We start from the raw sequence: 22,286 nt of genomic DNA, 5'->3' as shown, positions 1-22,286 counted from the left end.
AAAATTCTTGTCAAAAAGCGGTTCACTTTTTTTGGGACACCTGATATATATATATATATATATATATATATTTTTTTTTTTTAAATTGTAGTTTTACTATTCAGGCATTTTAAAGTGATGGTCATAATTTTGTGCATCGAAAAGAGTCTATTTCCACCTCAACGGAATGACATCCCAAAAGAAAACAAACAAAATACAACTGGAAATTTTAGCAGATTATACCTGTAGAAGAAAATAAAACAGGTTACACATTTATGATAACAATCACAAAGCTTGTAAAACATAAGTAAATAACTGTCCCAACAATGACAAACAAGGGTTCTGTCAAGATAAAATCATGTTCTCAGAAACAGTCAATTTTTTTTGTTGTTGTTGTTGCTTTTTGTTTTTACACAAAAAGAGCGTCCCCCTTTAGAGGGGAATGCTCTTTGATGCAATACATAATCCCTCCTGGTTCCAATAGAGCCAATAAAGTGTCTGCTGTGCATCCTGTTTGCCTGGTATAAAAAGCAGTCAGTCAACTAATCAGTGACAAAAAGCATGAAAAAATAAGAATATGTGATTCTCGTCCATTGCCTGTCAGCCCTGTGTTTCATAAAAATTGTTGTGGATTATTTACTGTTGTCCAGTTTAAGCCAGATGAACACTGTGAAAGACAATTCGCTAGGTCATGGCCACTCTTTACTCTTTTTTTTTTTGTGCTGCCCCACGATCTACACTGTTTCAGTGGCATTACTCACACACCGCTCATTTTGAGTCCCCATACATGGCCACACCCAGGTTCATCTGTTGCAGTCCCAGCATCGGCAGTACACAGGGAACCATTGATGTTAGGTCCCCAGGAGGCCACACACCAGAGGAGACCCTGCACTGCTGCTGAGTCACTTTGGTGATGTTCAGAACTGTAGTGCCTGTTTTGATTTAACATACTTAGGACACCACCTACTAAGCCCCATATCAACGACAATAATGGCTAAGTCGTGGAGTCAGACTGAGTGAGCGCCCCCACCTCCGCAAGGATTCAAACCCATGTCCTCCAAACCATCAGACCGTGACGCTAACCAATTTGTTACGGCAGCAGGTATCATGGCCACTCCTACTCCAACACCTGTCTGGTCTCTGACCTATTGTCTTACACGATTCCTCCCTCTCTTCTCCACCTCTTCTCAAATTACATGAAAGTACTGCACCCATACTGTCAGTCAATGTCACCTGCTCAAAACAGATGTCTGATTGGATAGATGGACTGGACAAAGCATTGAGTACTACTGTCAGTTTTGTCACTGTCATTGTCAGCATCTTCAAGTTCAAATGAACCATCAGACAAGATAGATCTATACATCTCTCATTGTTATTACAATAAATAATCATCTGCACAGACTGCGAAGTTGTGTAAATCCTGTTGACAGAGACCATTGTCTTTGCTGGATGAAGTTTCCATTGCTCTTTTTGCATTCGACAAACCCACTTTTCATGTGTGCTTGCATAATACATATAGCAAAACATTATGAGAAGAAAGGTGTCCTCCACCTAATGTATGCTCAATTACATAAAATGTTATAATCCAGACACATTAAACTAACCGTTCTGGGTCTGTTTGTGTTCATTAGACCAAACTCAGATTAAGGAAAAATTGGAATAGATACAGGACGTCAGTTGATATCTAACAAGCTCTCTGGCAACATTTTGTGTAGGACGTCAGCTGACATCTTTTATGCACTGAAAGGGTTAAGGTCTAGAATAGTAAAAACTGCTTTTCTTGTAGAACTAATACAATAGCAGCCAGTCCCACCCCCACCAATAACATGACATACCAATGTCTTACTTGTACCCAGACACAGACAGGCATCTGATTCCTGTCATAAGCGTAAGACTGGTCTGAAAAGGACGGATGAAAAAAAAAGTTAAAAAAAAAAGTACATATGACTAGTTACCTCCCTTATTCTAATTACCTCCCTTTTGTTTATGTCTGAAGTGCCCTCTTTTTAGGGAGAGAAAAGAGGAACTCATACCCTATCCCATGACCGCCAGAAATGGAGACAGTTGGTGATGCATTCAGCAGTGCAGCAACCCCTATTACCAAGCCAGGTTACAGGACCAGTGACAGTGACATTGTGGAATAAAGGAATCAAGCCCCCCCCCCCCTCCCCCCCACCTCCAACAGATCATTCAAAATGGTCAAAGCAATGATTACTCTTTTCTCTTGCCTTTGCACATCCATTATGTGTATTCAATATTTTGAAAATGGACCTGGAGGGTTAAATCTATATATATTTTCATGTTATTCTTACCTAATCAGTAATCAATGTTTCATTCATATTCTATGTTGTATTATCATATAATAATGATATATATATATATATTACTTTATTTTATTTTATCGTAAATAAAATTTACAGACTTTCATCAAGCTTCATTTTGTGGACATTGACATGCGACTGCATGAATTGTGAACACATACTGAGTCTCCCTCAGTTCATCATACTTCTTACAGAGATTGAGAGAATGACACATGTGACACACACACACTCTCACAATTCACATACTTCACAAACAGTGACACACACTCTCACATACTTCTCACAAACAGTGCCACACACTCTGTCTCACCATAAATCTTACAAGTTACATAAAGTGATATGCACACTCTATCTCTCATCATACTTCTCAAACACAGTGATGCACAAACACACTGACTCTCTCTCATCATACTTCTCACATACATAGACACACAGACACACAGTCCCTCTCTTAGCAGACATCATACTTCTTGTCTGTGGAGAAGGTCACTCTCTCTCTCTCTCTCTCTCACACACACACACACACAGAGTTCCATTAGCAACAGTCCCTTTCATAATATCTATATGTATGCAAAAGCAATGAAGGGTAACATCTACACTTATCCAAATACCAATAGCATAGTAGAACACTCACACCAAAAAAAAAAAAAAGAAAAAAAAAAGAAGAAAAAAAAAGAGGAAATAATATATAACAGACTATTGTACTTTTGCCATTTTGGTAACATCCAAACAGAAAAACTTGCAGCAAAAACCAAGGTTTTCTTCAACGCGTCTGGCCACAGCATAACAAAGCAAGGAGCGTTTACTGCCTCCAGCTATCAAAATCAAAGGAACTCAGAACTAGTCATTTACATGAACCATCTTGGTCCTGATAACACTTTGTGACCGTCTTGTTTAGCTGAATCAGAGAAGCCATTTGCTGCCTCTTGCCAGCCTGTAAAATACAATTAACACACACAATTAAATGCAGTTCACATGATAAACAATATAACCAGGAGACAAAACCAAACCAGAAATTCGCTGAATGACAAGCAACCTGGTGTCAAATTCATGCTCAAAATGTTACCTTCATCAGTTCATATTCCCCTCTTCTTCTTTTGCTGTTTGTTACTTGTGGTGGTGGTGGTGGTGGTAGTTGAAGTTTTTATAAACAGGACTGGACATTTAGAAAATAAAAATGCATAAAAGCTAGATACTAAAGCTAATGTAATACAGTCATCAGATGAGCACTTTAAAAATACATAATTATGTACAGCACTTCAGTGAGATATGAAATGTGGAGGATATCACACACAGGCCAAATGTGAACTTTATAAATTTAAAAAATAAGACAGACACCCAAATGAGGTGGTTTCAATTATTTCAACATACTATGAATACCCAGAAGTTCCTTCACATCTAAGCACATAAATTCTCCACTTTGTAATTTTTGCAGTCTAGAATATTATTGAAACAAATAATCCAGTACCTCTTTTGGAACTGTCATAATATAGTACAGCAGTCTGGGGGGAATTCTGCATCCTTGCTGCACAACAAATGTTGCCACTGTGGACAGCAGCTTAGGTATTTTGTTTGGTTACAAAGTGCAAAGACTGAGAAATCAACAGACCTTACATTATTATTATTAAATGCAAAATTCTTTATTCATAAACTTAAGCACATTACACTTATTAACTCCTACACTACATTTTTTTTTTTTTTTTAATCAATTCTGATTGAATTCCCTAAAAAGAAGATTAAGGCTACAAGTAGTACAACAATCTCCTGAGAAATCTGACCAGTTCAACTTGGGCACAGAATGGGATATTTGATTTCCTTGCAAAAAGCAACTTGTCTCAAATATAAAATAGTGAAATATACCATGATGGGTAGTTGTCATATGCGGCATGATTCAGCTAGTATGAAAGGTGCACAGTGCTCATTCTTAGAATGCTTGATCGCGACCAGGTGGACATAGCAGCCCTGAGTGAAACCAGGTTTGCCAGTGAAACCCAGCTGGAGGAAGTTGGAGGGGGCTACACCTACTGCACTGGGAAGCCAGATGGCACCCCAAGAACCTCAGGCGTGGGCTTTGCCATACGAACCAAACTTGCACGACAGCTTGACAGCCTTCCACATGGGATTAACGATAGGCTGATGACCCTGCGTCTGAAGCTGTCCAAGGACCACTTCGCCAGTCATCAGCTGCTATGCCTCGACGATGACCAACCCTGATGACATCAAAGAAGCTTTCTACAAGGAACTCAGCTGCACCATTTCCATTTCAGCAGTAGACAGAAAGGATAGGCTGATCATCCTTGGGGATTTCAATGCCCACGTCAGCATGGACTTCTCCTCGTGGCCAAAGTCCTAGGACAGCACGGCACTGGCAAGTGCAACTCCAACAGACTGCTTTTGCTCTCGCTCTGCGCGCAGCATGGACTGACCATCACCAACACCCTCTTCCAACAAGCGGACAAGTACAAGAACACATGGATGCACCGCTGCTCCAAGCAGTGGTACATGCTGGACTATGTGATTGTCCGGCAGAGGGACAGAGGTGATGTTTCCATTACACGCTGCATGAGAGGAGCAGTCTGTTGGTCAGACCATTGCCTGGTACAGATGAACATCAGACTTGCACGCAAGCTCCAACCAGCAAGGCAGAAACCCCCTACAAAGCTGAACATCCACCGCCTCCCTATCACCAAGGACGTGCTGCAGCAGCAAATCCAAGTAGCTCTCCAAGAAATTCCTGCATCGACTGATGTAGAAGAGGTTTGGAGCACCTTTAGAGATGCTGTGTACAGAGCAGCAGCTGACACACTCGGCTTTGTACAGAGGAGCCACAAAGACTGGTTTGACGAGAACGACTCTGGAATCTCCAAGCTCCTGAACACACTGCATATACGGCATCAGGATCACATTTCCAATAAAGACTGCCAGAGGAAGACGGACCAGTTCTTGCAAACCAAGCAACTCATACAGAAGAGGCTGCGTGAGATGAAGAACACCTGGTGGGAGAGAAAGTCCGAAGAGCTTCAGTCTGCTGCTGATGCTCACGACATGAAGACCTTCCATGATGGTCTCTGAGCTGTGTATGGGCCGAGAGTCACAGGAACAACTCCTGTCCGAGCCTTGGACCAGACCACCCTCCTGAAAGACAAGAAAGACATCCTTGCCCGCTGGGCAGAGCACTTCAACACCCTCCTCAACAGGGACTCGTCCGTATCTGATGAGGTAATTGCAGCCCTCCCACAGCTACCAGTCAATGACTCGCTAGCTGCCCCTCCCACCAAAGCTGAAACCCTGAAGGCCCTGAAGCTGACAACGTCAGGAAAAGCACCAGGAGCGGATGAAATCCAGGCTGACATCTACAAGTATGGAGGCGAGGTGCTGACAGACAAGCTGACCGCCCTGTTCCAGTCTATCTGGGAGAGAGGGGAGGTCCCCCAGGATGTCAAGGATGCTTCAATTGTCCACATTTATAAATGGAAGGGAGACAAAACATCCTGCGATAACCACCGTGGAATCTCTCTCCTCTGCATCGCCAGCAAGATCTTTGCCCGCATCATACTGAACAGACTAGTTGACCATGTCCCCAACACAGTCATCCCTGAAGCCCAGTGCGGCTTCCGCTCAGGCAGGGGAACATGTGACATGGTGTTTGCCGTACGCCAGATGCAAGAGAAGTTCCGTGAGCAGAACAAGGAGCTCCACATGGTCTTTGTAGACCTGACTGAGGCCTTCGACACGGTGAACTGCTATGGTCTGTGGAAGATCCTCCTAAAGTTCGGCTGCCCAGAGAGCCTAATCCAGCTGATTGCGTCATTCCACGACGGCATGCAGGCGAGAGTACAGGAAAATACTGACATGTCGGATCCGATCCCTGTGGTAAATGGAGTGAAGCAGGGCTGCGTCCTGGCACCCACACTGTTCTCCATTCTCCTCTCTGCCATGCTGATTGACGCCTTCCAAGACAGTGACCAGGACATCTACATTCAGTTTCGCACAGATGGCAAACTTTTCAACTTGCGGCGACTCCACGCCAGGTCCAGGGTGTTTGAGGCACTGTTGAGTGAGTTCCTCTTCGCTGATGACTGCGCGCTTGCTGCACACACTCATGAGGACATGCAGTTCATTATGGACAGGTTCTCAGCTTCCTGCAGGCGCTTTGGACTCACCATCAGCCTCAGCCAGACCGAGTCCATGTACTAAACAGCTAGCTCACAGAATGCCAGTGCCTCCCCCCCACCTGCAATCAAGATCGATGACACAGAGATCAAGTCAGTCAACAAGTTTTACTACCTGGGCAGCATCCTATGCAGCAATGGAACCCTTGATGCAGAAGTGACGCTGCGCATCGCCAAGGCCAGCTCCACCTTTGGCAGTCTCAACAACAGGCTGTGGAACAACAAAGGCATCAGGCTCAGCACCAAGATGAAAACCTACAGAGCTGTTGTGCTCACCACCTTGTTGTACTGCTGTGAAACATGGACGACGTATTGCCGTCACATTCAACAACTTGAGCAGCTTCACCAGAGATGCCTACGAAAGATCCTCGGCATAAAGTGGCAAGACAGGGTCTCCAACCTCCAGGTCCTAGAGAGGAGCGGCCTACCTAGCATCGAAAGCCTGCTGATCCAGTGCCAGCTACGCTGGACAGGACATGTGTCCGCATGACAGACAGCAGGATCCTGAAGATGCTATTGTATGGCCAGCTGAAGGAAGGCCACCACGAAATTGGAAGACTCTGCAAGCGCTTCAAGGACACCTTGAAGACAAACCTCAAAGCCTGCGACATAGACATTGCTCCTTGGGAAACTGATGCCCTTGACCGCTCTCGCTGGAGGATGCTGTGCTCTAGTCGCATAAAGAGAATGCTGGCCATTAAGGAGAAGCATTAGCGAACGAAGCAGGCCTCAACTTCTGGAAACGTTTTCCCTTGCAACACCTGTAGGAAGTGCTGCGCATCCAGAATCAGCCTCTTCTCCCATAAGAGGACACACACAAGAGGATAAGCCTGCCTGCCTACTCATCCGTCGGTCTGATGGGAGAATCCATCAAATCCATCAGTCAGTATGAATAAAAACAACAACCAAAGAGACAGACAAACAAACAAATAGAAAAAAAAGAAAAACATTTTTGAAAAACAATGAGACAGACAAAGAAGCACACAAAAAAATCTTCTTACTTGTGAATTAGCCTTTTGTGGTGCTCAACAGCAAAGACAGTAAATGATTATGTTTTGTGTAATCATTATTGATACACATATTATTGATGTTAATGTGTCTTCTGTTATTTTAAAAAAAAGACAAATGAAAAAAGAACGACACACACACACAAACAAACAAACAAAAAAATGAAGGGGGGAAAAACAGTTAAAGCTCTGAAACATTCATTTATAAATCACAAACACACACACACACACTCTGACATGCACACAACCACACACTCCTTGACCAGTATCAACAGCACAGTGCGCAAGCCACTTTCTTACCGCTGAAAGACGGCTGAAGATATTCAGGAGCTGATGTGGGCTGCACTGGTCAGGGACTAGGTGTCATGAAAGCCACAGAACCGTCCAAACTGCCTGATACAAACAAAGAATGTGTTGGGGAGAAGCGTGTGGTGAGCACCACATGAGGGTGACTGCGCAGTTCCCTCATTTCATGCAGGGGCCGGGGCTGTCTGGCCACCACTGGGTCACAATCACACAATTCTCGACACTGATTGTCAAATGCCAACAGACGGACCCCATTGCCACAGGGCGACACAATCAGTCGACCATCTGAACTGAAGCACTGCTCTTTGATAAACCCTCGACCTACATTGGGTTCCTGCTGGCAGTAGATGAGACGTGGCTGACTTAGATAGCTTCTCTTGAATGCTGGAACAACACGGTTTCGGTAGGAGTGCCTGACATGGTGTTCATGTCTGAAGGTAGCTAAGCGTTGCCTGCCAGGTAACCGCAGTCTTGTACTCCGCTGCACCTGGTTATGCGCATGCCAATCTTCATTTTGCTGCTGATCTGGATCCACAGGGTTGTCTGGCATGTCCACATCACTGCTGCCAGCTCTATGCCTGACTCTTATCCGGGAAGGCCCAGGGTCATTCCACTGAGCCCCAAGGAAGTATTTGTACAAGCCTTGGCTGACAGTTGTTTCACCCCTAGAGCAGGCACCACACTCATTGCTGCCACATCCTGTCAAGTCCACAGAGGAGGTGTCACTGTCAGATGAATCACTGTCTGTGTCCAGTTCATCTTCATCCTGTGAGGACATTCCAGCAGACACACCAGGAAGGGACCTGAAAACAACAGCTGCATGTTCTTGGCCATTTGCTCTTTGAGGTAATGCAGGGTGCAACGAACCCAAGTATGGTCGATGTGTGCGCAACAAAGGTGGACCCCACCTCACACGTGGGGGGTTGGTGCGGGCACTGGAGTTGGATGGAGGCCCAATCCGAACAGAGCTGTTGGACGGCAAGTGGGTTGTCATCTGCTCTTCCCCCTCTTCCTCCTTCACCAATGATGGCTGTGTGTGGATGTCATGCACACATGTCCACTGCACAACAGACAGGATTGTAACTGGATCCACAGGGCAAACAACCAATACCAAAAACAAAACACAGTATAGAGAATTACAACTCTGGACATACTTATATTACTATCATTCATCACATTACATTCAATTCGCCATGCATTATTCGTTTCATTATCTATCATCTTTTTCATTATGTTTCAGACACACTGAAGACCCTTTTTGTCATTGCTTGAATCTGTGCAAATGAAGTGTTGGTGAAAGCAAAGAGTTGTCAGACTTATTTATGACAAAAAGAGGTTAGAAGACCAACATGGCCAACATACCCTGTCCCCAACTGACTGCGACACAAGTTGGCCTGCAAACACTCCAATGGAGGTGCTGACCCGCCTTATCGATCTTCACAGTGCCACTGCCCACCAAACGGATGCGCAACCGACCGCTACCATGAAAGCCTCACCCGAGAAGGTATGCCGCCCCGTCATCTCCGCAGTTGGAACTAGCGAGGAGTGGGCTTACTTTGAGCAGAGATGAGACTATAAACAAGCCACTCGTCTCATGGGTAGCGACGTCGTCTTCCAGCTTCTTGAGTGCTGCGATGAGACCCTCAGAAAAGGTCTCACACACACATTCGGTGCATTGGCCACCAGTGATGAGCAAATGGTCCTCAGTAACATTAAGTCCCTGGCTGTCTGCCAAGAAAACGTCATGGTCGCTCGCTTACAGTTATAACCGATGCGCCAGGACCAGGACGAACCTGTCAGGGCCTTCTCTGCCCGTCTTCGAGGGCAGGCAGGTGTCTGCAACTTCAAGGTGGAATGCCCCTCGGAGACCTGCCATAACACGATTGATTACAGTGACGTCATAGTCCGTGATGCTCTCATACATGGGATGGAGGACGAAGAGATCCGCCTTGATATCCTGGGTGACTCCAAACAGGACATGACCCTGGAAGAAGCCCTGAGATACGTCGAAGCAAAAGAAAGTGGAAAACGCTCAGCCAGCTGGCTCCTGAGCCACAGCACCACCTCAACCACTGCTGCCTCCAGCTCATACAGGCGCCCAGGATCGGTACCACCTGGCCAACAAATCCAGTGAGCCCCGTGATACACCTGCCCTTACCCCCTGCAGTCACTGTGGAAAACATGGCCATGGACATCGTGTACAGGAACGCATGAGGATATGCCCCGCCTACAACCACAAGTGCATCCTGCACCACTATGAGAGTGTCTGCCGCCAGCAACGCCGTCCCCAGCGACAAGCTCAAGCCAACGCAGCTGACATGGAAGACCACGCTACTGCGGTATTCAACAGCCTATGCCCTGTGGTCGACCTCCCTGGTGAATCCTCCACTCAAGCAATAACTCTTGACCACCATGTGTACAATGAACTTTGTGATGCCTGGGTAAAACGCAATTCCGATCCCCACCCCTTCGTCACTACCTTCGTTCAAGCCAACCCAGCTGACGCGAAGGCATTGGGCTTCCCCACTCCTCTCTCATGACCGACCGCAGCCATCCGTCACAACGCTATGGCAGACACTGGATGCCAGTCACGCCTGGCTGGGACAAGCCTCCTATCCAAACTGGGCCTAGACCAGTGCCACCTTATACCGATCAATATGAAAATGACTGCCGCTAACAGCAGCCCCATAGATATCATCGGTGCCCTGACCCTATGCATACCTGGGACTGCCTCATCCTCTGCAAAGTGCTAGACCCGTCAAATCGTCTACATCACCCCTTCAACTGACAAACTTTTCCTCTCCAAGCAAGCCTGTGTCGCTCTCTGGATGACTCCTCCCCACTTCCCCATGGTTGGAGAAAGCTGTGGGAATATTTGCACCCCGCTGGAAACATCTCCTACATCAATGACTCAGAACGTATGCGGCTGCCCCCTACGACAAACACCACCCCCTCCTCCCACTTCACTACCATTCCAGGCCACTGAGGAGAACCATGGACGCCTGGAGAAGTGGCTACTAGAATACTACAGTTCCAGAACATTCAATGTCTGCGAACATCAGCAACTCCCCAAGATGTCCGGCCCACCGATCCACTGAATGGTTGACCCTGATGCCAAACCAGTCACCCACCACACTCCCACACCTGTCCCAGTTCACTGGCGAGAGGAAGTGAAAGCAGGTCTTGACTGCGACATTCAACTTGGAGTTGTTGAACCTGTCCCCATTGGTACACCTGTCACCTGGTGCTACAGAATGGTGGTATGCCCCAAGAAGTCTGGAAAACCTTAATGGACTGTCGATCTTCAGCCCCTCAACCGACACGCGGTCCGCGAGACACATCACACCCACTCCCCATTCCACCAAGCCCATGCAGTACCACCCCACACACGAAAAAACTGTCTTTGACGCTTGGAACAGCTACCACAGCATCGCCCTTGATGAGAGGGACTGCCACCTCACCACCTTCATCATGCCCTGGGGCTGCTTCCGTTATTGCGTTGCACCACAGGGATACATCGCTTCAGGGGACGGCTACAGCCAACGGTTCTATGAAATTGTCTCAAGCATCCTCCAGAAAATGAAGTGCATCGACGACACCTTGATGTGGTTAACACCATCGTGGAAGCATTCTTTCAGGCCGTCCAATGGCTTGACGTCTGCGGTTCCAACAGCATCATTCTGAATCCCACAAAGTTCAACTTTGTCCAAACTACCATCGAATTTGCTGGATTTGAGATCAACCCTACCACAGTGCGACCCTGTGCCCGCTATCTTCAGGCAATCTGTGACTTTCCCACCCCTAATAACATCACTGACATCCGCAGTTGGTTCGGTCTGATCAACCAAGTCTCCTATGCCTTCGCTTCTGCCGAACGAATGCTGCCATTCCGGGAACTTCTCAAGCCAAGCACCCGGTTTGTATGGACAGACCAACTGAATAGACTCTTTGAGGAATCCAAATCACTCATTAGTGATGAGATCCAAAGAGGTGTGGAGATCTTTGACAACACCAAGCCGACCTGCCTGGCCATTGACTGGAGCAAAGATGGCATTGGCTTCTGGCTGTTCCAAAAACATTGCGCATGCTCATCCTCCCGCCCCTTCTGCTGCAAGTCTGGCTGGAAGATCACCCTGGTTGGGAGCCGCTTCACGTCAGCAGCAGAATCTCGCTATGCACCAGTGGAGGGCGAAGCACTGGCTGTTGCTGATGGGTTGGACAAGGCACGCCACTTCACCCTTTGCTGTACCAATTTCATTGTCGCAGTTGACCACAAACCTCTCCTGAAAGCATTTGGTGACCGCTGACTGGATGACATCCCAAACCCTCGATTGCGCAACCTGAAAGAAAAAACCCTATGGTTTAACTTCAGCATTGTTCATGTACTAGGCGCTTGCCATGCAGCAGCCGACACTGTCTCACGCCACCCTGTCGGACAACCCACACCACCGGACCTCCCAGACGATGTTTCCGCCATGACCCATCCAACTGAGCCGCTCAACCACCCATATCTACTGCATTCTTTCCTAGCAACCATCCACTCTACCAGAGATGACAACACTACAACATGCTCTCACAACGACTACATTTCACCGGTTACCGAGATTGTCCAATCTGTCACATGGGACATGATCCGCACTGCTACTGCCAGCGACCCAAGCATGACCAAACTCATGGACGCAATAGAGGACAGCTTCCCAGAGGACTGTTCCAAAGTCCCCTCAGAGCTGCGGCAGTACTACCAGTTTTGTGATGGACTCACCAGCTTTGATGGAGTTATCCTGTACCGTGACAGAGTTGTCATTCCTACCTTCCTCCGCAAGCAGGTTCTCCAGGTGTTACGCTCAGCGCATCAGGGTGTGACACAAATGTGTTCAAGAGCAGAGACATCCTTCTTTTGACCTGGCATGACCCCAGCCATCACTGAGATGTGGGAACGCTGCTCATCCTGCAACTGTATGGCACCTTCACAGCCAAGCGCACCCCCCATGCCTCCAATGACTCCTGCCTACCCATTCCAAAGCCTGGTTGCTGATTTCTTCCAGTACCGCGGCCACCCCTACCTCGTGGCTGTGGACAGATACAGTACCTGGCCTATTGTGGAGGAAGCTTCAAATGGCGCAGCGGGACTTATCACCGCCCTACACTGCATCTTTGTGACTTATGGCATCAGCGATGAGCTGACATCGGATGGAGGACCAGAGTTTACCTCTCGCCAAACGGTCACCTTCCTCCACAACTGGGGAGTGCACCACAGAATCGCTTCGTTGCATTTCCCCATGGCAACTGCCATGCCGAAGTCGGTATCAAGACAGTAAAGCGCCTCATTACAGACAACACTGACGCCAATGGATCCCTCAACACTGACAGTTTCCAGCACGCAATGCTACAGTACAGAAATACCCCTGACCGGGACACACACTTGTCCCCAGCCATGTGCATCTTTGGCCGCTCAATACGAGACTTTATTCCCATCCATCCCGGCAAGTACCAGCCACACTCCACTTGGCGTGAGACTCTGGCTTCTCGTGAAGAAGCCCTGCATAACCGTCACATGCGTGATGCCGAACGGTTGTCAGAACACACCTGCTCACTTCCTCCCCTGACTGTCGGAGACTGTGTCCGAATCCAGAACCAAGTTGGACCTAATCCTACCAGATGGGACAAAACTGGTGTCATCGTAGAAGTACGCCAGTTTGATCAGTACGTGGTGAGAGTGGATGGCTCAGGATGAGTCACGCTGCGCAACAGAAAATTCCTCCGGAAGTACCTACCGGTTGTTCCCTGCACACCACTACTCATGGCTCCTGGTCCACCTGCATTTCAGATGCCAACACCAACAATGAGACAGCCTTCTCAGCCCAGTTGAACAGCTCCTCCTGCAGCTATACCACCGATGCCTCAGGCCTACCCAACATGCCCACTTCCTGACGCCAAGACCACCACGACCGGGAACCTGTGTCCCCCGCCTACCCCCAAGACCACCACGACTGGGAACCTGTGTCCACCGCCTACCCCCAAGACCACCACGACCGGGAACCTGTGTCCGCCACCTACCCCCAAGACCACCACGACCGGGAACCTGTGTCCGCCACCTACCCCCAAGACCGGGAACCTGTGTCCACCGCCTACCCCCAAGACCACCACGACCGGGAACCTGTGTCCACCGCCTACCCCCAAGACCACCATGACTGGGAACCTGTGTCCACCACCTACCCCCAAGACCGGGAACCTGTGTCCACCGCCTACCCCCAAGACCACCACGACCGGGAACCTGTGTCCACCGCCTACCCCCAAGACCACCATGACTGGGAACCTGTGTCCACCACCTACCCCCAGAGCCGCGCCAACTCCCCCCACCTTCACCACCTCAACTCCCTCAGGGCATGCCACCAATGGTACCCCGAAAGCCCTTCAAGCCTTAAGACCACACAATGCCCCTGGCCTCAAAGAGTGGCCCTTGCCTGATGCAACTGATCCTCCACCCGGCAATCGCCACGTCCGTCGCTCCGCCAGACTGGCAAAGACTGGCACGAAAACCTGACACACACCTGACACATTGCTCCTTGAATGTCACACCACCAGTGTGCTAAGTTTCTCATACACTAACTATTCCATTTCCTTTAACCATTCCTCTCATTACACTACACATTATCAGTCTTCCTCACTTCCCTCCAAAGACTCGGGGAGGGCATAGAGAATTACGACTCTAGACATACTTATAATACTATCATTCATCACATTCCATTCAATTTGCCATGCATTATTTGTTTCATTATCCATCATCTTTTTCATTATGTTTCAGATACACTGAAGACCCTTTTTGTCATTGCTTGAATCCGTGCATATAAAGTGTTGGTGAAAGCAAAGAGTTGTCAGACTTATTTACAGTACAAAGAGGGAAACAATATACAGCAAACAATAACATCAATAAGACAAGAGAGGCAAGGCCTTCAAGACTCACTTGTGATACACTGAAAAAAAAATCCAAGCTTTTTATGTACTGTGTATAATTTCAAATTGCAATGTTTAAGATGAGAAAGATCAGTTTAAAGCGAATTAAGTCCCCTAGCATTAATTACAGAGTAATTTCCCTTTTTTACTATCTGCACCAAAACGTTTGCAAAATAATTAAAACTTCCATGCTTAGCAAAAGAAGTTCCTGTATGAACAAAAAATGATAATAATGACTGCTCTTCTTGTTGGGTCAGAATATCAGATCAAAGTGCCAAGTTTAGAGAATACAAAAAATATAAATATAACAGTAAATGCAGTTTGCATATAATTAGGCTTCATTTTTTTTTTTTTTTTTTTTGGTGCCCATCCTAGAGGTGCAATATTGTTTTAAACAAGATGACTGGAAAGAACTGAATTTTTCCTATTTTTATGCCTAATTTGGTGTCAACTGACAAAGTATTTGCAGAGAAAATGTCAATGTTAAAGTTTACCATGGACACACAGACACACACAGACAACCGAACACCAGGTTAAAACATAGACTCACTTTGTTTACACAAGTGAGCCAAAAATAAACCAATGTCTTCCAGCAACAGGAATGGTGTTTTTTTAACAGTATCCAGGGCCTCCACAAAATATGCAGGGTTTCAATTTTTCACAAGTATTGATGTGAATACTAGTGTTCACTATAAAAGGTTAGATCTTCATCTTGGGAGTTTTCAAAGCAACCCTGGACTCAATGCAGCTAGCTACCAGTAAATACCAAACTTTTCTTCTTTTTCACCAAGTAATGGCTGAGGGGTTTCCCACTTCAAGTAAACAGACACTCAGTACAAACACTGTCATTCAACAACAGATAACCATGTGATAATGCTTTTCCCCCTTCCAGTCAGTCACACACTTACTACACACAAAGAAACAAAAAACAGCAAACTTAATAGAATAATTTCCTGAAATCATTTTAGCCAAAAGGTGTGGATTTAATACAGTTAAGTTTGGTTTAGAGCCCAGCCGACTACAAAGGACCATATATAGATCTGATGACAGTTTCTTGGTACAAAATGCAAACAGTTCTAATAAATTAGTCTGTCTTTCAAACTAAGCTGTCACTCATACATGTTCCTTTCTCTCCTCATCTGTTTGTTTGTATGCTGTATTCAGCCTGTTTATATTGACCCTAGGTCTATACATGTCACTTTTTATCATTTTGTTTTGTACCTTTTTCTTCTTGAAAGCAAACCTTTTTTTTTTTTTAACCCCTAGGCTGCCTATATGACAAGATAACTCGTCATCACAAGCATGTACGCTTCGCTGCCACAATGATGAGATAACTCATCATTGAAATATTCTGACTTTTCCCTGGTTTGCATTCAGTTTGTTGACAAAAATACCGGTAGCTTTAGCTTGGGGAATCTTTCTAGATGCTATTCATAGCTAGAAACACCATCTACGTCATGAGGCAGTCCTTTATTTGAATGTTTTGGTTGGGTTATTGTCGCAGTGTTTGTCTGGTTCTTTTCCTCGCTCGCTCAACAAAATGTCGGACTGACGCCATGCTCAAGATATGCGATAGTGGGGAACTAAACCAACCAAGATTGCTTTCTTTAGCTGATGCTCAGAAAGAATTGAAGCATAAATTCAAAGAAGACAGTAATGAACATTTATAGGAATATTTGATAGAAAATAAAGGGAGCAATCAAGAGAGTGGCCAAGATATGACTACCAGTGAGTGATGCCAGCTGTACAGCTGTAGCAGCCGACAGAAAGTGACCGAATTATTAGCAGGACACAGTGTGAGCGATTTTCTTGGCACTCGGCCAATGTGGTCTGATGAGAACTGGATAAAGTGACCTTGTGAGAGGGGTGAAGAGGAGGGTGGTGGAGACTAAGGGGTCGTGGCCTCACATCCATTGTATCACTTGGAGAAGTCAAAATGCATTGTGCATTTATCTCTTTAAATTTTTAAAATTTTTATTGTGGTTATTCTAGTATGATTTTGCGTGTGCAGATATCCTTTTGTCCAGAAAATATATTTTAATGCAAATTACCTGACTAATGTTTGTAATGAACATGTTGAAAATGTGACAAAAAATAAAACACTGATTTCAAAACAACAGTATGTCACTCAAAATATATAAAATGGGAAAACATCATGTGTTTTGTATTCTTTATTCATTTATCTTTCAGAAAATATATACTTTTATGGGTCTTTCTCCAGTAACAAAGAACACAGAATTTTTTTTTGAAAATTTATACCCGTTTCTTGTGGAAAAAACCCTGGCAAATAGATTTCACTTACATCTCATTTTCCTGGCAACGAAAGGGTTCACTTAAGTGTAAAACCCATTTAGAAATCAACAGCTATGAAGCCAGATAAACATGGGTAATTATTATGACATTTGTTTCAAGTAAATGTATGTGCACACAAACACAGACACCACAAAGTTTAAACACACACACACACACACAGAGTCTCTCATTCTCTTTAAAAAAAACAAAACACCAATGATACAGCAGACATTATTCACAGATCATTAACAGTCTCCAATATAACTGACCTCTGCAACATCCTCTTTGTTGGTGTTCCTTGAAACTATGCACCATCCCTGGGGGTGTACCTGGATAAACAATAGCATTTCTGTGCCGTCCGTCATTTTTTGAAATGTAATGATGAATGAGGTCCGTTAAAAAAACAAAAAATCTGACAGTATACTCATATTCATGTGGCAGAATTTTACTGCTCCTTACTCAAAGTAACTTCCATACTAAAAAGTAGTAGTTACAATTTTAAATAAAAAGAATGAAATGACTGCTACTAATCAATGTGCCAATAAGTAATGTAATTAAAATGCCAAGTTTGGTGAAAAGGGAAAACACACACAAAAAAACCAGCATGATGAATGTGGAAATACTTTTTGATTCCCGAAATGCACTATCCTGATAATGTGTGGGAAGAACTAAATTGTTCTATCTTTAACTCCCACCAGTTTGCTCCCATAAATTTTGCACATGAATGTACGATAGAAAATTCCAATGGAAAATTCCGAAGTATATTTCTGACACAATTAACTATTTTCTTGTCTCATGTATTCAGAACTATTTTTCAGTATCACTAGAGTTCTGTCAATACTAAAATAAACAGAAAAGTAGAAACTGTGTTAGATTTATTTATCGGAAAAAAACTGCTTGATGTGTCACTTCCACCATCTTAGAATTCTTTGTTTCCAAGACTTCACACTGTGCTTGCTTTTGCTTATTTTCTCTTCACCCATGAGTTCATCTGACTCTGATAATGACCTGATAATGTCAGAAAGTAAGTTTTCTGACAACTGGAACCCTGATGACGACAGTGAAGCGGGGACTGAAAGCACAGAGTAGCGAAATCTGACCAGACCCCGTTTTTGAGCCAGAAAGGTTCGTGCGAGAAAGTACGTCGTGCCAAAAATCTACGAAGTTGCTGGGCATCGATCCTTGATGGATATGAAGCTCGGTGTTTTGCGGAGTTCCAGATGAAAATGTCACTGAACGATATCAGTAATCGTTACATACAATGATTTTGGTGGGAGCTCATCGGTAAACACAACAAAAACAAAAAATAGTGGGAGTTTGTTGGTAATTTTGGTGGGAGATATGGCGAACATAGGATGTGTTGACGGTCACAAGACCAATCTGTGGATCAAGAGTCTGATTTCTGGTTGGACTTTTCTGCATGTAGTTCTATTAGCCATTGTGAAAAGTTCATGCAGGACAAACTGAAGAATCAAGGAAGGTCCACACAGACGTTCATTGACCTAGAATTCAACTTCACATCCATTAATTATTCCGGACCGACGTTGAGCTGTTTGCTGCACATCGATCCAAGATAGATGCCCAGTGCCAGCCAAAAATCTATGTAAATGTTGCTCTTCTGTTCATGGTCATGTTTCTGGATCTCAGAATTTGTTCCTTGCGTATCAGCACTGTATTTTCTTTTCTTTTTTTACAGGGTTTTACACATTTGAAATGATTGCTTGTAAAATTCAAGGCTATATTTTGACAACATCAAGTGTTGTTAGGGAAGTGATTCATTTGTTTATGTTTGTTCATGAACTGTGATACTGATACAGACTTGTTCAGAACTTTCAGTGCTCTCACCATACTGGTTGGTTTGAGAATGGGCAGACCTGAAGTATTTAGACTAAACTCTTTTATTCAATTTTATATCTATTATGTTTTATATCTGATTTCAGAGCAGGAAGTTATGACCATACAGATCCAGGGCCAAGCCAGCCAGTGCCTTCATTTCAGCCTTCACGTGAGCCTGGATTCTACTTACCTGATGTCAGGACATGTTAAGATACAAGAAAGTTCACCACAGCCGCAAGTTTTATTCAAAATGTCTTGTTTTCTGTGAAATTAGTATCCGCACTTTGTGAATATACTAATATGTATGCATAACATGGTCCTGAAAAATATCTGTTCGCCATGTCTGGAGTGATGTTAGAAGGAATTGTAACTGCTGTTACCTCTTGGAAAAAGAAGAAAGAGAAATTTCTGTGAAGTGTGAAACCTGTATGACATGTAACACATTTTTATTGTATTCAGAAAGAGACAACTGTCTTCCGTCACACAGCTAGGATGTCACTTTGGCTGAACAGTTGGTGATGATTCATATATTGCCAAAATATACATGACTTTAAAGATAATTTTTTTCTTTCTTTCAAAAACTTTTCCTTTACTCTGATTCTGTTAAATTAGACATTTTTAGTAGTCCTGTGACAGCTCATCATTATGTGTGGAAAAGTAAGAACTAATCTGTGTAATTTGTAATTGGTGGTCTGTGTTTGCCTACTGGTATTGTAGTATGCTGATTTTTAAGGTTTATTCTGATAATGAATACTATGTTGCTAAGTACTAAAAATGTCACACACCTGTCAACAGAAAACAAGAACTGTTTCTGGTATATTATTTTCTAGTTTATATGAAAAACTGAATTGATTTTGACCATGCAGCTTGTAGATTTTTGTTTTGTTTTTGTTTTTGTTTTTTTGTACACAGTTTACCATATATTTTTATGTGTGAGAACCCATTTGATTTGATGCCATTCATGAGCGGCTTACATCATTATGAAAAGGATTTCATATGAAAACTTATTCAATTTCTTTCATTTGATATACAATATGGGTGGTTTGCATGCTTATGAGTGTCTCATATTGTGTGTTGAATGATGTCGGGGTGGAGATTTTCAACGTTTTTGATGGTAATGGATGCTATCTTTCTGTGTGCTAATATTATCTCTGATTCATGTTATCAATCGAACATGGATTTTATGTGAGAGAGTATTTGAAGTCTTTCATTTGGTAAATAATATGAGTAGTTTGCTTGTTGGTGAGTGTCTGCTAGATCAGTTTTGAACGACGCCAGTGTGGTGATTTTAGCTAAACTCAACATTTTCCACAAACTGGTAAGAGCTAAGCCAGATTTGGTCTTGACAGAAAGTATTTCCAGAGAAAATGAATTTGTTTAAGTTTACCAGGAGAAAATGAATTTATTAAAGTTTACCAAAGACACACACGCATATAATATATATGGGTCAGTCTCCAGAACCGTTGCAAATGAGGGTCTCTGATTCAACATGCACATGTGTTTACAATTATTCCAATGTTTTACATGTTATCAGGACTGCAACTGAATAAAAGAAATATTTACAACAATTCTGTGTGAATCTGTTACTGTGATGAATGTTACGAAAATTTTGGCACCATTTTGTGGCAATGTGTCTGAAAACGAAGTGGCCAGAACAAAAAAGTACAAATCTTGTCAAAAGCCAGTGCCCATAGATCTGATCCATGTATGTTTCTTTTTCTAATAAAACATCTATAATTAATATAGACCGCATATAAAGATGGGTTCGAATCTCAGAAACAGGGCTTGGTGGGCAAAGGGTGGAGATTTTTCCGATCTCCATGTCAACACGTGCAGACCTTCTTTCGCTGAACCCCCTTCGTGTGTATACACAAGTGTTGATTCTCAATCTATTTTAAAAAGTTTGCTCCTTTTTGAGAATAATCAAAGAGAAGATTTATTGTTTGAAATTAGGTATTTATTGCACTCCCTATTTGTGAAGGGTACAAATGTTGATTTTTGTTGGATACAATCCCACACTGGATTCCTTTATAACAACCAAGCAGACAGGGCAGCAAAAAGGGGAGCAAAAAATCATATAGATAGTATAAAAGTATATTGCCCATTGTCATACAAGGAAATAAGCAATATACTAGAAAGAGACTTTTATAGGTGCTTGAATTCAAGTCTAAAACCTCGTCAGTTGACTCTCTCAGACTTTGGTCCGATTCGCAGACCAATTCTGAGTTTAGCTCTCAGACTATTATCAAATTCATTACGGACCAAATATTGTTCTAATGTCAAGTGCATATGCTTTAGTAACCTGACAACTGAGCATATAATTTTTGACTGTAGCTTGATGAAGCCTTATGTACACAAAAGTGTGTCTTCACAAGTGACTGAGAATGTTGATGTTTTTGACTTTTTGCATTCATTATCAGTTGTTTCGCTTTTCAGTTTAACGACTTCTCTTTTACGAAGTCCTTTAAGTAATTTCCTGTAACTGTATTTAGATTTTTTTTTTTTTTTTTTTTCAAATTTCACCCACATTTCACCATCATTTGCCCAGTTTCCCCCAACCCTCCATTCATTCACATCTCCTAGCCCTTCTAACCAATAATACTCAAATGTATTCATAAATACTTTGACAAAATGTCTTCAATCACCGATTTGTGTGACGGGACATTAAACAAAATTCCTCCACAAGAAGAAGATCAAACACACACATTAAATATCCCGTAATCCATGTCAGCATTCAGTGGGTTAGGGACACAAGCATGCACACCCCCGAAAACAGAGTATGGCTGCCTACATGGCAGGGTAAAAATGGTCATACGCATAAAAGCCCATTTGGCATGTACATATGAGTGAACATGGGAGTTGTAGCCCACAAATGAAGAAGAAGAAGAAGTAATGTTAACCCCTAGGCTGCCTGTATGATGTGATAACTTACCAGTTTACTGCCTCGATAGTGATGAAATTACTCGTCACTGAAATACTCAGGACTTTTCCCTGGTTTGTATTGACAAGAACACTGGTTGCTTTAAATTGGGGATTCTTTCTGGATTCTACTGATAGCTAGAAACCCCATGTATGTCATAAGATGGTCCTTTATTTGAACAATTTGGTTGGGTTACTGGCTGTGTTTTGATTTGTTTGTCACACACTCAGCAAAATGGCAACACCCAGCTAAAAGCTCTGTGATTGAGGTGCACCAAAATGATAAAAACTGCTTACTTTACCTGATGTTCAGAGAGAAATGAAATGAAATGAAATTATGGTGCTTAGAGCCTTGCCGACCACTAAGGCCATCTCAAGGCTATCGCCACGTTAATAACTACTACAAGGGTAAAAAACAAACAATTAAAACAAATCACCACTTCAAACTTTCCACAAATCACCACTTCAAACTTTCCACTCAAAGTTTAAAAAAAACACTT

General features: G+C 43.8%; 1 protein-coding gene across 1 annotated transcript in view; it reads right to left on the bottom strand.

The window, feature by feature from the left end:
* Positions 1 to 78: 78 nt before the first annotated feature.
* Positions 79 to 22,286, bottom strand: part of LOC143293828 (DDB1- and CUL4-associated factor 10-like) — a 45,847-nt gene continuing 23,639 nt past the window's right edge. Inside the window, exons 7-9 of the mRNA XM_076605109.1 lie at positions 17,301 to 17,360; positions 7,780 to 8,845; positions 79 to 3,234 (exon numbers count right to left, since the gene is read on the bottom strand). Of these exons, the coding sequence (XP_076461224.1) occupies positions 7,829 to 8,845; positions 17,301 to 17,360 (1,077 nt within the window). The 3' untranslated portion in view covers positions 79 to 3,234; positions 7,780 to 7,828. The remainder of the gene's footprint in view (positions 3,235 to 7,779; positions 8,846 to 17,300; positions 17,361 to 22,286) is intronic.

Source organism: Babylonia areolata, chromosome 19, assembly GCF_041734735.1.
Source record: "Babylonia areolata isolate BAREFJ2019XMU chromosome 19, ASM4173473v1, whole genome shotgun sequence".
In the NCBI taxonomy this organism is placed as follows: domain Eukaryota; kingdom Metazoa; phylum Mollusca; class Gastropoda; order Neogastropoda; family Buccinidae; genus Babylonia; species Babylonia areolata.
This window is presented reverse-complemented; position numbering and strand designations above follow the sequence as displayed.